Source organism: Phasianus colchicus, chromosome 1 (genome assembly GCF_987193195.1).
Source record: "Phasianus colchicus chromosome 1, bPhaCol1.hap1.1, whole genome shotgun sequence".
NCBI classification, from domain to species: domain Eukaryota; kingdom Metazoa; phylum Chordata; class Aves; order Galliformes; family Phasianidae; genus Phasianus; species Phasianus colchicus.
The window spans coordinates 30,241,303-30,253,924 of record NC_143436.1 but is presented as its reverse complement, the minus strand read 5'-3'; the positions used below and the strand labels follow the sequence as shown (position 1 = coordinate 30,253,924).

Genomic DNA, 12,622 nt, shown 5'->3' with positions numbered 1-12,622 from the left:
CTTCTTTTGCTCAGTCCCCATTTGCATTTCCTCCTTGCATTTCCTAGTAACCCTCCTGACATCTGTACTCAAAACACAGCAGAGGATCCACTATTTCATGAGGGCCACCATTTTTCCTCACACCTTGTTTCCTGGGGCTGAAGACAGGCAGGACAGTGCTGGCACGAGAGTTGCCATCTGACTCCCTTCTTTCACGGAGCCAGCCGCCCCTCCGAGCAGCGGCCGAGGCGGCGCAGAGGCCGGCTAGGAGGCGCGCCAGGAGCGCGGCACTTCCTCCTCCCGCCTCGTGGCTCTGCCCGCCCCTCGAGCCCCGCCCCCCGCATGCCGGGGCTCGCTCCGCCGCCGCGTCGACCGTGGCTCGCGCTGCCGGTTGGGCCCCGGCCGCCGCCCGGCGCCGCTGCCGGGGCCGAGGCGTCGGAGGATGCGGCGGTTCGCGCGAGTGGCGCTGCTGTTCCTGGGCTGCGGCGTCTGCTCGCTGCTCTACGGCGTCAGCCAGCTCGCGCTCTCCCTGGAGCAGGAGGCCGGCGGCGGGCGGCAGCGGCAGGCCCGAGACTCGGCCGCACCCGGCGGCGGGCGGCAGGCGGGGAAGGCGGGTCGAGGCGAGGAGGGGGCCGGCAGGTACGGGCCGGGGCCGCGGGTTTCCCGCGTTCCTTTAAGCGGGCGCGGGGCGCGCTGCTCGCCGGCCGCGGGCGGCCCCGACCGGTGGGAGCCCGGGCCGGGAGCGGCCTGCCGCGGGTTGCGGGGAGGGCGGGCTGTTCCGTGATCCGAGCTCGGCTGCTGCGGGGGGCTGCTGGGCTCCGGGGCTGCGGCGAGTAACTGCGTTAGTAGTTGTGGCCGGCTTCAAGTTTCGCTACCAGCTCTCCCGTCTCACCTCCGTGCTCGGTGTTAGCGTGAGCGGGATCGGGAAAGTGTTCGAAAATTCCTGTTCTCCCTTTCCGTGCTCTCCCACCCCGCCTGGCCACACGGAGGTCCCTGCGGAGCCGTGCGGAGTGCGAGCAGCCCGGGCGCACGGCGCGGGTACTGAGCACGATTCGCTGGGAGAAGAGCGAGTTTGGTAAGGCTGTCGTAAAGTCTTTGCTAGGCTGAAGTTGTAGGAGAAAATAGGAGCGAGATTTGCTGGGCCAGCTTGACCTAAGTAAGTCCCAGGCAGCTCGGGGCAGTGCGATCGGTGTGCTGAGGCTGCCCGCCTTCCTCTTCTGACACCTCGCACACCTGGCTGCTTGGAACTGTGCTAGTGCTAAAGATTGTGGAAACTGCAAAGAAAAGCTAGCTGTAGCGGTTCCATGTAACATTTAATAACTTCAGTGGACCAGTTCTAAATAGAAATAGGAGGGAAGAAGCACTTGATGTAACTTGGATTAGTAAACTTAGACGTTACTTTCAGGTGCATTGTGGGCCTGCCTGCTTAGCAGAAGAACCAAATCTATTTGAAAGCAATACTTATTTCTTCGTTAGTATTTGTATTAATTCAAAGATACCGATGGAGGAGAACTCCAGTGAGGTGGAACTTCTTACTTGCTGCATTAGGGTGGAATGAGATAGAAATCTGCTCTGTGTTGCAATGCAGAAAAGCCTCACAGACTGAGTTAGTTATCTTCCGAAGGTTTAACTGCCATAGGTAATTCACAGGCCAATGCTTTCATGGAGACATACCTTTCTGTAAAGTCGGGTGACGTCTGTGGGAATTCTTTGCCTATAAACTGATGTCAAAGCAAAGGCTCCTGGTGAACACCTTCCCATTGTGAACTGCTGGAAGTTTGTGCGCTATGTCTGCAGAACATACATCAGATGGGTCAGTGCCTTAGCACTTAAACGATCTTATTACAGGCCTTTAGTGGATTAATTCCATCCTGTGGCTGTAAAGGAATGCCCCACTGAATCTTCCCTTAGATGCTTGTTTCAGTTATTCCCACATATTGAATCGTGCCATGTTCTCGTGTGTAACCGATGAATACATCTTCATGAATGTCTTAGTGGTGGTCAGATTTCATACTTCAGCTGCTTCTGTAGTGGAGATGGAGCTTGATAGTTACAAAGCTGCTTGATGCCCGATACTGCTGTCTTGCAATCATGCCCTATACTAAGGGTTGTAATAGCCTCATGGAACAAATTATGTTCAGAGAACCTTTTAATCCTTCCTGAAGTTTAATGTTTCTTATGCATTTGTGGGAACTCTCAGCAGTGAGATGCTTCAGCTGTTTTTACTGTTAGCTGTAAAATGCATTTTAGCAAAGCAAATATATCTATCATCTGAAGGCATTCATGGACTCAGTGGTGCTTTCTCCTTCTCTAAGCTGAATAGAGTTTTCTTTTCCCAAATAATCTGATTTATATGACATAAAGGCAGAAGGACTTCGGTCATATTTTGTGGTGGAAGGAAGAAATAAAAGATTTCTGGTGGCTTTCAGAAACATGCGAACATCAGAAGTGCAAGCTTTGAATGAAGCTTCAGAGTACCACACCTGCCAGAATTTCGCAATAGTGCTGATGCTTCTCAGTAGATGATCTTTAATTAGAAAGGAAGTACTGTGTTGAAACCTGAGTGACAAGCTGAGGCAAGATCCTTCGGTAAACATCATAATTCAAGGGAGATTGCTGGGTAATCACTTCAGTAATGAGGTGTTTGTTTCAAAGGCTACAGTAGCCCGAGGAACAAGATGACTGCAAGACTAAAAGCAATGTCTTGAAACTGGGTATAAATTGCTGCAAAGATTTTTATGAAAAAAAAAACAAAATGAAAGAACAGTGAGGCTGTGGATGCCTCCTCCCTGAAAGCTCTCAAGGCCAGGCTGCATGGGGCTTTGAGTAACCTGGTCTAATGGGAGGTATCCCTGCTTACAGCAGGGGGATTGAAACCAGATGATCTTAAAGGTCCCTTTGAACCCAAACCATTCTGTGATTCTAAAGCGTTTTGACAGTTTAAGATAAAGCCTGGAACTCGGGCTTAGGTGTGAAGAAAGATCAACACTGATGGTAAATTGTCCTCCAGATTCTCCTTTCCAATGTAAATACTGGCATATGTAACAGCTAAGTGAGCAATGGATCTGAAGAAAGGGAGTATTGAAGTGACCACATTCAGAAGATACAAAGTTGGTCAAAAGCCAGTATATGAAGTCAGCCTTTTTTAATTTGCCGTTATGATTTATGGGTGAGGATGAAGGCTGTGGAAAAAATGGGAAAAAAAAAAACCAACAAACCAACAATAGTGGATAAGTGCACATTTGCAACATATGTCATTATTATTATTTGCTGTCTGTGGAATGTCCTTTCAAGTCAGCTCTCCTGCATGTGCTTTTGGATCATCTAATTAGCAGACTGTAACTGTGCTTATGAAAAGCGAATCTTCGGTTAATTTTCTCAATATTGCCACTTCAGTTAAGCAGATAATCTTCATCTTTCCATTCAGGTCCAGAAGGAGTGCTGTTCTGAAGGCAGGTTTGTGGAAAAAAAGAGCAGGAAAGCATCAGTAATTAGCTCCATGAATTCTGCTAGGTCAATGAACTTGGCCCTATTAAAAAAAAAAAAAGAATTAAACATTTTTTCATTGTACTCTAGTTTTCATGCAGGTGGCAGTGTTATATCTTGTTTGTAGCTGTCACTGTTCTGTGATATGTAACTTTTACTGGACTGCATCTGTTTCTTGCTGTACGATTAGACTGGCAGAGGGAGAGGTGAGTGGATTTTAGTGCATGGAGAAGTATAAGAGGTATACCCACAAGCTTTGGCAGCAGAGTAGGATGGTGGCAATACGTGGGCTGATATTTTGGTCAATGTGAGAACTTAGCCAGCAGTTTTACCAGAATGCTTCTCAGCTACTCTTGTGCCTTAAGGGATTATTTGGTCTACAAAATGCGAGTGAAATTTTTAAAAGGTGAAGCATGGAATAATTTGAAGTTGAAACTTCATTTCAGAAATAAAAATTCAGCTGAGTTTGTCATATGGCAAAGTTGACTAACAAATGTTATGTTACACAGACGTGTTATAAATTAATGGGATATTGCCAGGATTGTCCTGTATTGCACGTTTAACATTAAATTTAGGATCTACTGTCTCCTATTTAATATAGCTATTGCTTTTCAGTTAAAATACATTGAAACAAAGAATCAGTTCAGGAAAAGTTATTCAGAAGAATCAGGTCTTCTCAGTGTGTTTCAGTGTTGAATTGGTAAACTCATTGTTTCCTAACTTTTTGCTACTGTATATATGAGCAGGAAGGAAATAAAAACATGGCCTTCCTGTTTTGCTGCAGCAGTCTCTCTGGGTTAGTTGATGCTTGCTGTTGATTAGATTTAGCTTGTTAGTGCAGTGCTGACAGCAATACAGCAGTCATGACCCATGTTAGGTGATTGCAACCCCGAGTGTACGTGCTGCTAAGCTCTGTGAAGTTACAGTAGTATTAAAGACAGTACCTGGACTGGAAAGCATGGATGAAAGCCATGATCTCCCTTAACAGTAAGCTTGCTAGTGTACTTAACAAAAGGATTTTTTTTTAATCACTTATTTCTAGGAGACTCCTTATGGTTGGAACTTAGCTTGTTTAAGCACAGGGCCTCAGTCTTGGTGTGGTATTGCTGTATATTTTCACATAAATTTAGAATTGTCCCAAATCCTTCTTCTCAGTCATAATATAGACACTTAAACCGTGTCTGTAAGACTGAAGTTTTTATTACCTATTTTCTGTTAAAGCTAAATTATCCTCTAGAGGTCTTAAATGGCTTGCTGTCTAAAGGAGAGACCTTTATATACCTTGAATTGACACGGTTCCAATGTTTTTTAAAACTGTCTTTTTCTTTGCTTTGGTATTTTTGGCAGTGGTTGATGTTAGAATTTGTCCAGCGTGGCTGTCTGCACCTCCCATCCCTTGGGGTAGCCAGTGGCAGAGCTCAGCACTTATTCCTAGTAGGGACACAAGCCCACGCTACTTTTGTATACACATGGCTGGCCACAGGCATCAACAGGGAGAAAAGAGCACTTGTGGAAGAACAGACAGCACAGGTGGCCTGATCCCTTTTCTGGCTGATGAGCATGAAAAGCCTCTTAGTAAAAACCATATAAATGCACTCAGTGTAGGTCCTTCCAGTAACTGGCCTTAGGTGCTCAGTCTGTGCAGGGGACCCTCTGGTTTCCTCCCTGCTGCTGGCCTGGGTGTGCACACCCATAAGGCTTGCAGCTCTGCTTTGGTTGCTGGTACTCAGAGCTCCGTGATATAGATATGCATGCACACATGTGGGGCTGAGGATCCCTCCAGTCTCTGGCCTTTGTCTGTCTGTCTGGCAGCTGGGCTGCCTGGTCTCCCAGTAGCTTCATGAAGATTGGTGTTTCTTGGTATATTGGCTGATTCTAGGTATATGGCTGTATCATCTGTCAACCTCCAAACCTCCAGACACAAAGACTTTTGGAGCTGGCTGGGTCCTGGTTCTTTCAGCAGCTCACACTTCGAGAGTGTGGGCTCACACTCAGCCTTACAGCCTCTCTGTTACCTGGCTGACAAGCCTACGACCCTCTTTGTTGGAGAATCCAGCTTGGAACTTGCTAGTAACAGTGCCCCAGTGTGCACACCCACATGCTGTGTGCACTCAGGTCAGGGCTCTCCAGTTCCTGGCACTGCAGACAAGTGAGTCTCTGTGATTCAGGGTTACCTCTTGGACTTCCACACATGCATATGCACACAAAATAGAGCACCCCTTCACCCAGGAATACAGAAATAGTGTTTATGAAGGAGACTGGTGATCAGGCTTGTAGCACGGCCAGTTCTACTGACAGCCTGTTTATGTGTCACTGAACTCTCTTCCTTCTGTGTTTTCATTCTCACTTCTCTCTGGCTTGCCTTGATGCTTTGCTTTCCTTGTCTTTGGTCATTTCCCTGACGCTTCCCAGCTCCTTACTGCAGTCTGTTTGGCACAACCCCAGAATACTCTTCCTCAGGGAAACTGGAACGCTGCCTTTGTGCTGTGTAAGCAGCAGGGTTCCTTGAGCTGTCTGTCTTTTCGCCTTTAATTAGCCTTTAACCACATAACCTGTAATAGATGGGAACAAACTATGTCCCAGTGCTGATGGTAAGTATTCCTGCCTGACCAGTACTCTCTTGGATAACTTGTTTGATTAACAGGCAGAATGCACCTCCTTAGCTTTGTATATCACCTGGGACACCTTATTTGTCATCCAAGCTTTTCTCATGTATTATTCTAGTTCTTAATTTAAAAAAAAAAATCAAAAACAAAACTTGATGAATATAATTTCTGAGTGATCTTCTTGTGAATAACAAAAAATGTACTCTGTCAATGTCAGTCTATTAATCCACTGTGTGTGGAAGCTGTAGGAACACGGCAGTATGTGATCATCTGAGAGGGGTTTCTGTTTGCAGGAAACAAGTCTGATTTACATGTTTGGTAAATGATGCGTGCATCTCAGTAACGCTTCTGTTTCAAACAAACACAATTTGTGAATGAAATCCAAGCCTGACAACCTTGTCATAATATGAAATGGGATATTGGAAAGGGCTAATGTGGCAGAGAAAGCACTTTGGCATTAATTCTAGTTTTTGGTATGAGAATCTGGATAAGAAAGTAGCTCAGGGCAGCTAAGAAAAACACAGTGCTTGTGACAGCTGGAAGAAGAATCCTTGTAATAATACAATAATCCTCCAAACCAGAATGCTGTTTTTGGGAGTCTGTTAAGTTGTCCTCAGAATAATGAGTAGCAGATACTACAGAAAGGTGTGCACTGAAGAGCATAAAGATTGTTCTTCAGATATTTTCCATGAAATTGTTACTTTTTTTTTTTTTAACTTCAAAAACCCTGAGGATGAATCTAGGCAGGGAGAATTTAAAGCTTTATACCACTGACTTTCCCCAGTAATACTCAAAAATAAGGAAGTTGCAGTCTACATTACCCTGTTTTGTACAGAGATATTTCTTTGTGGAGATCATTCTATTGTCATGAGATAGAATGATTCCAATGAAGTTGCCAACACATGTATCCACAGGATGTGAGGACTTCCAAAGAACTCAGCCCCGCCAACAGTTAACGAGGCTTTATGTAACACTTCTGTGTGTTTATCAGGTCACTTTTCTATAGCATCAAGAAAAAAAAAGATTATACATTTTGCCAATTTTTGTTATTGCAGTAATCTTTTAAGTATGATTTTCACAAAGCTAGCTCATATGGCCTATGCAGGTATCAGATTACCCAGCCAAGGTAATGCTGATTCTTTTCAAACTCATGAAACAAACTTCCAGTACAGCTTTGAGCTGTAGTCTTTCAGCTTTCCATCATCAGCCTTTTCTATAATTTTCCTTCTTGCATGTCTTTCCTTCATGAATGCTGGCTGTTAATAAACACCATTTGCATTATGTTAACAGTGTATAATGATGAAGCATAGAATCATAGAATGGGCTGGGTTGAAAAGGACCACAATGATCATCTAGTTTCAACCTCCCTGTTATGTGCAGGGTCGCCAACCACCAGACCAGGCTGCCCAGAGCCACATCCAGCCTGGCCTTGAATGCCTTCAGGGACGGGGCATCCACAGCCTCCTTGGGCAACCTGTCCCAGTGCGTCACCACCCTCTATGTGAAAAACTTCGTCCTAATATCTAACCTAAACCTCCCCTATCTCAGTTTAAAACCATTCTCCCTTGTCCTATCACTATCCACCCTTGTAAACAGCCATTCCCTCTCCTGTTCATACTCTCCCTTCAAGTACTGGAAGGCCACAATGAGGTCTCCCCAGAGCCTTCTCTTCTCCAAGCTAAACAAGTCCAGTTCCCTCAACCTCTCTTCATAGCAGAGGTGCTCCGGTCCTCATCTTAGTGGCCCTTCTCTGGATCTGCCCAGAGAGCTCCACATCCTTGCTGTACTGAGGGCCCCAGGCCTGGACGCAGTACTGCGGATGAGGCCTTGCAAGAGCTGAGTAGAAGGGGACAATCACCTGCCTCTCCGTGCTGGCCACCCCTCTTTTAATGCAGCCCAGAACACAGTTGGCCTTCCGGGCTGCAAGCGTGCACTGCTGGCTCATGTCCAGCTTCTTGTTTACCAGAACCCCCAAGTCCTTCTCTGCAGGGCTGCTCTCAAGGAGTTCTTCCCCCAGATTGTATAAGTACCTGGGATTGCCCTGACCTAAGTGCAGCACCCTGAACATCATTAGGTTTTCATGGTCCCACTTCTCCAGCCAGTCCAGATCCCTCTGGAGGCTTCCCTTCCTTCCGATGTATCAACTGCACCGCTCAGCTTGGTGTCATCCTTGAACTTGCTGAGGGTGCACTCGATGCCATTGTCTGTGTCATTGATGAAGATGTTGAAGAGCACTAATAGGAAGTCACTCAAGAGCATGCACTTTTTGCTTTGCAGTATTCCACGTGCTCATTTAAGATTTTAAATCTCATCGTTGATTCCCTCACCAGAACCTTAGAACATGTACTCCTATTGCTCTTTTAAAATATTTCCTATGATGTTCTCACATAAAATTTCATAGCAGACTAGTACACATTTTGTAACACAAGTGAACAAATGACTGCTCTTGATATTAATATAGAGAAAGAAAACTTGTTGGATGGGGTGATTATTTCTATCTTGCAGTAACCTTTTGTAATGAAGCGGCTGAATTAGTTGGTGCTAAAAGTTCTATTTTTTTTTTCTTTTAAATAAGTTTTGCAGGTTTGCACTGAATAGTCATGGGTTAATAGGGATTGTGTTTAAATGGATAATATGCACTTGAAAATGAAATGTTCCAACTTCTCTGCTTGTGATAGGTAAAGACACTGCAATGGTGAGGGATCTTTCCAGCTTTAAGTGTAGTCTTTCACTCTGTCACCTATAGATTTGCACTAAGCAGGGACCATAGAATGGCCTTCAGAAATCCTACCCCCTTTGTTTCTCTCACTCTGAAAATACGTGGAGAGAAATGCTGATGGGAATGGGACTATACATCCTTAAAGGAATCCTTCCCTACTGGCACTTCCTCTTTTGTATTATCCAAGCTCCACTATGTAGTGAGTCTTCTATCAAGTCATTAACTGATCGAATAATGTTTGAGTACAAAATAATCCTATTAACTTTGCCGTATAATCAGTAACATTTATATAGGTTATTTTTGTCTTATCCTGTTAGGTGTCAGAATTTGTCTGTATCTTTCTGGAATTCCTATTGGATGCTGCCCTCTGATGTTTGTGGAGTGAACTGCTTTTGGGAAGCTGCTTTTAGGTAGGATCTATTATTAAATAGTTCTTTATTTTTTGATTACAGACAAGTGCAGCTAATATTATAGCATTTGTGACTATTTAGCAAGGTGACAAAGCAAAATATTTTGATTGCTTCACATTTCACATGTTTATGTTACAGTTGTCTTTGGACTTTGTCCTTCTGTTCTATTATATTTTCAAACTACACATTGAAGAAATGTAATTACAAAGAATTTTCAGTTTTTTTCATTTATTTTGCTTTCTTAAATAAAAACTTGTTAACATTGGTAAAAAGTCTATCTGAAAATAATCTTAAAAGTGATTGGTGAGTACTCGTGATATAACTTGCAATAAAAACTGCCAGGTATGTTTAATAAAGTCCTGAGTTTTTAATTAAAATTCCATACTATCAAGAATATGAAGGTATTTCATCCAAAACTACTGAAACAGCTACTTTAGAATGTAATTTAGGATACATTACATTGAAGCATATACTATGTCCTTAAAGTTTTATCTTTACCAGGGCTTTTAAATTATTTGATGTGGTTGTTCACAAGCCTTAAAGCTGTCAGATTACAATAGTAGCTTGTAAAGAAACTGAAGAAGTCGTAAGCTCCTTAACAGGTATCTTCTCTAACCCACTTAGTTCTCCTCGCTATGTAAATATGATTTTAAGTTATTTTTTCTTATATTTAGAATTCAAATGAACAGCCATTGAGATGATTCTCTCCCTTTTTGTCTAAAAGCCTGTCAGCAGTTTGGGAGCTGGTCTGACCCAGTTCCGTGAGTAGTGGGGCGGAGGGATTTTGCAAAATCTGCACCTCTGGAAAAGGGAAACAGGGGACCCCAAAATAATTAAAAACAGTGGCAACGATCTGAGGAGAAACAAACTAATTTACTAAATATGATATTGGAATGCAAGATAACACACTATAATACAATATAGTTAGAATTGAAGCTATTAAATCAAATAATGAGAGAAAGTGTCCAAAAGGTGGATAGACCTCACCGTGACAGTGAGGTGAGATATGCAGTCTGGTTGAGCAGCAGGGAAGAGAGCCTGACGAAGAAGAGCTCATCAGGTGACCTTGCCAGGAGTTCTGTCTCCTCTCTGACCACAAAGTCCCCTGGGGTGTGTAGTTCTTCTCCTCCAGACAGGTGCCCAGAACTGGAGCATTAACACTTCAACTCCCAGCACACTACATGATGTTATGATGTGGAATACTGAAAACCAAAAATCATAAAACCATGACAAAGTGCTATTCTTTTTTTTCTAGAGAAGCAAAAGGAAAAAAAAATGTTTAGGTTCACAAGGCTTAAATGCTATTGAACATTATGATAGCAGGAAAGATTTCATGTAAGGCTCTCCAAAAGTAATACTTCTTGTTTATTTCCATGGAAACTACAACAGATACAAAGAGCACAATAACACTATTTGACAGAGCAAATTCTCAGCTGTGTTTCCAACATAGTCACCACCATTAGCTGTGTATTTTCACCAGCAAATGAAAAGAGCCTGCATGCCACACTCATAAAAGTCAGAGGTGGCCCACTGTTGCCATTGCTGAAACGTACCACCCACCAACTCACTGTGCTCACATTCACTGGTTGGTCTTCATAAACATTCAGCAAGAGTTGATGAATGTCAGTGGGTGCGTTTTTTTCCTGCATGGAGGAATTCAGTGGCACACCTTTGCTTTGTACAAACTTCCATGTCAGACCCCATTGTGTCAGACTCCCTCTGCTGCCATCTGTTGCAACAAAATTAAGTGGAGTATTGACGGGAAGGTTCCACGTCTACTGCTGCAGCACCACTGTCTGCCTCTGACATTGTGGGTCAAGGAAATAACTTAGGAGGCATTATTTTCAGAGCAGCCTCCCTTGATCTGTTCCCATTCCTTTTGCTTGTGTCCTTTCGGTGCTTTTTAAGCTCATCAGTTGCCAAGAATTTAATTGAAGATATGGCCTAGATTGCTTTTTTTTAGGCTGCTAGTGAGGTACCCACATAAACTGGGACTACTGAATCTTTCCCTCTGTCCCAAACTGCCAGTGTATCATCTTCCTTTGGCACATCTGAGTTTCCTTTAGCTGTCTGGATGAACTCAGTTCACATATTTTCCCCTTCAGGTTAGCTTTTTGGGAATTTAGCATCACGAAGTTTAGCACTAGGTGATGTCAGTGCTGTTGTGGTGGGGCATAGGGGCTTTTGCTTTCTGGAGAGACAAGATATAATTGTAAATTTCATTGATCCAGTCTAACTGTTGTGCAGTGCTGAAATAGGAAAGTGCCCCACTGCCTTCTGATGTCTTTGCCCATTGTGATACCCACAAACTCTCTACAAAACATTGTAATGCATCAAAAGAGCAAAAAACTTCCAGATCTTCTGCCAGGCTCAAGTTAAGTGGTGGGAACTTGGAACCAGAAATAGAGAAACAGTATGCAATTCCTTTGTGTATACATTAAGTTGTAATGTATATTAGTTGATTAATAATGTTGTGTGTGGCTGAGAAGGCACTTCTGTTGAAGTATGCATTGATTATGGCCTCATGAGGATAGTGCAGTTTCTTTCACAGTGAGTCCTAATACGTGCAAAGTCTCATGTTGATTGATTTTTTGAAGCTGAAAGAAAATGTATTGCTTAAATGTGGAAAGATCGTGATGATGTTCAAATTAATCATTTCATATTAATGAAATACAATTATTTAATCAATACATTAAGTGAATCCCCATATGTTGTGCTGATGCTGGTGCTTGTTGAATTCCTCAGTGAATCTGCCCTAACTTCAGAGGACTCCCTCACTTCCCCAAACTGTTACTACTTATTTGTTTTAGTGAGTTCAGTTCTTTCAGGGAGCTGCAGTGAGTGCCAGAGTTTTGGTTTACCCACAACAGAGGTGGGGAAGATGGCAGAGAGGAGAGGAAAATGCTCCCTCTTTGGATAACAGCAAGCTATTACAGTGGCTCAGCACAGCCTGCTGCATAAGCCTCATTGCCTTGTCTGTGTTGGGACATCACAGAAAGTAGCTGCAGTTCAGTTGCAGCTTTGGATATGAGTTGAGTTGTAGTTTTGTTTCTTTCTCAGACAAAATTGGTGCATGATCTTAAGTGCCAGAGCACTGATAAGTTGGAGAGTTCAGACCTTTGATACCATTAGCAGGTTTTTTTACATCAGATCTGCGGGTGGCAGATACTTCCATGAGAGAAAGAACTTGGTGTAGGCATTTTTGGAATGTAGCTTGCTAGCTACATCATTTTCCTTTGAGTTACTGCATGTGTTCAAAGCAGGGAGTGATAACAAATGTTGTGTGGATTTATAAGACTCATGTTTGTACAACAGAAGCACTGGAGACTCATAGGCTTGGAAATTCTGGGGAGTGGTATTCACAGAGAGCTCAGTCTGACTCATGCTGTGGCTCATTCAACCTTGCTTGCCACCAGTGAGCT

At 43.6% G+C, this 12,622-nt stretch overlaps 1 protein-coding gene across 2 annotated transcripts in view; it reads left to right on the top strand.

Moving 5' to 3' along the window:
* The first annotated feature begins 340 nt into the window (after nucleotides 1-340).
* The window catches only part of GXYLT1 (glucoside xylosyltransferase 1), a 38,936-nt gene continuing 26,654 nt past the window's right edge, over nucleotides 341-12,622 (top strand). The window contains exons 1-2 of one of the 2 annotated variants that reach the window (XM_031589579.2): nucleotides 341-618; nucleotides 9,108-9,200. In XM_031589579.2, the coding sequence (XP_031445439.1) occupies nucleotides 422-618; nucleotides 9,108-9,200 (290 nt within the window). In that variant the 5' untranslated portion in view covers nucleotides 341-421. The remainder of the gene's footprint in view (nucleotides 619-9,107; nucleotides 9,201-12,622) is intronic. The other variant, XM_031589580.2, reaches the window with a different exon arrangement.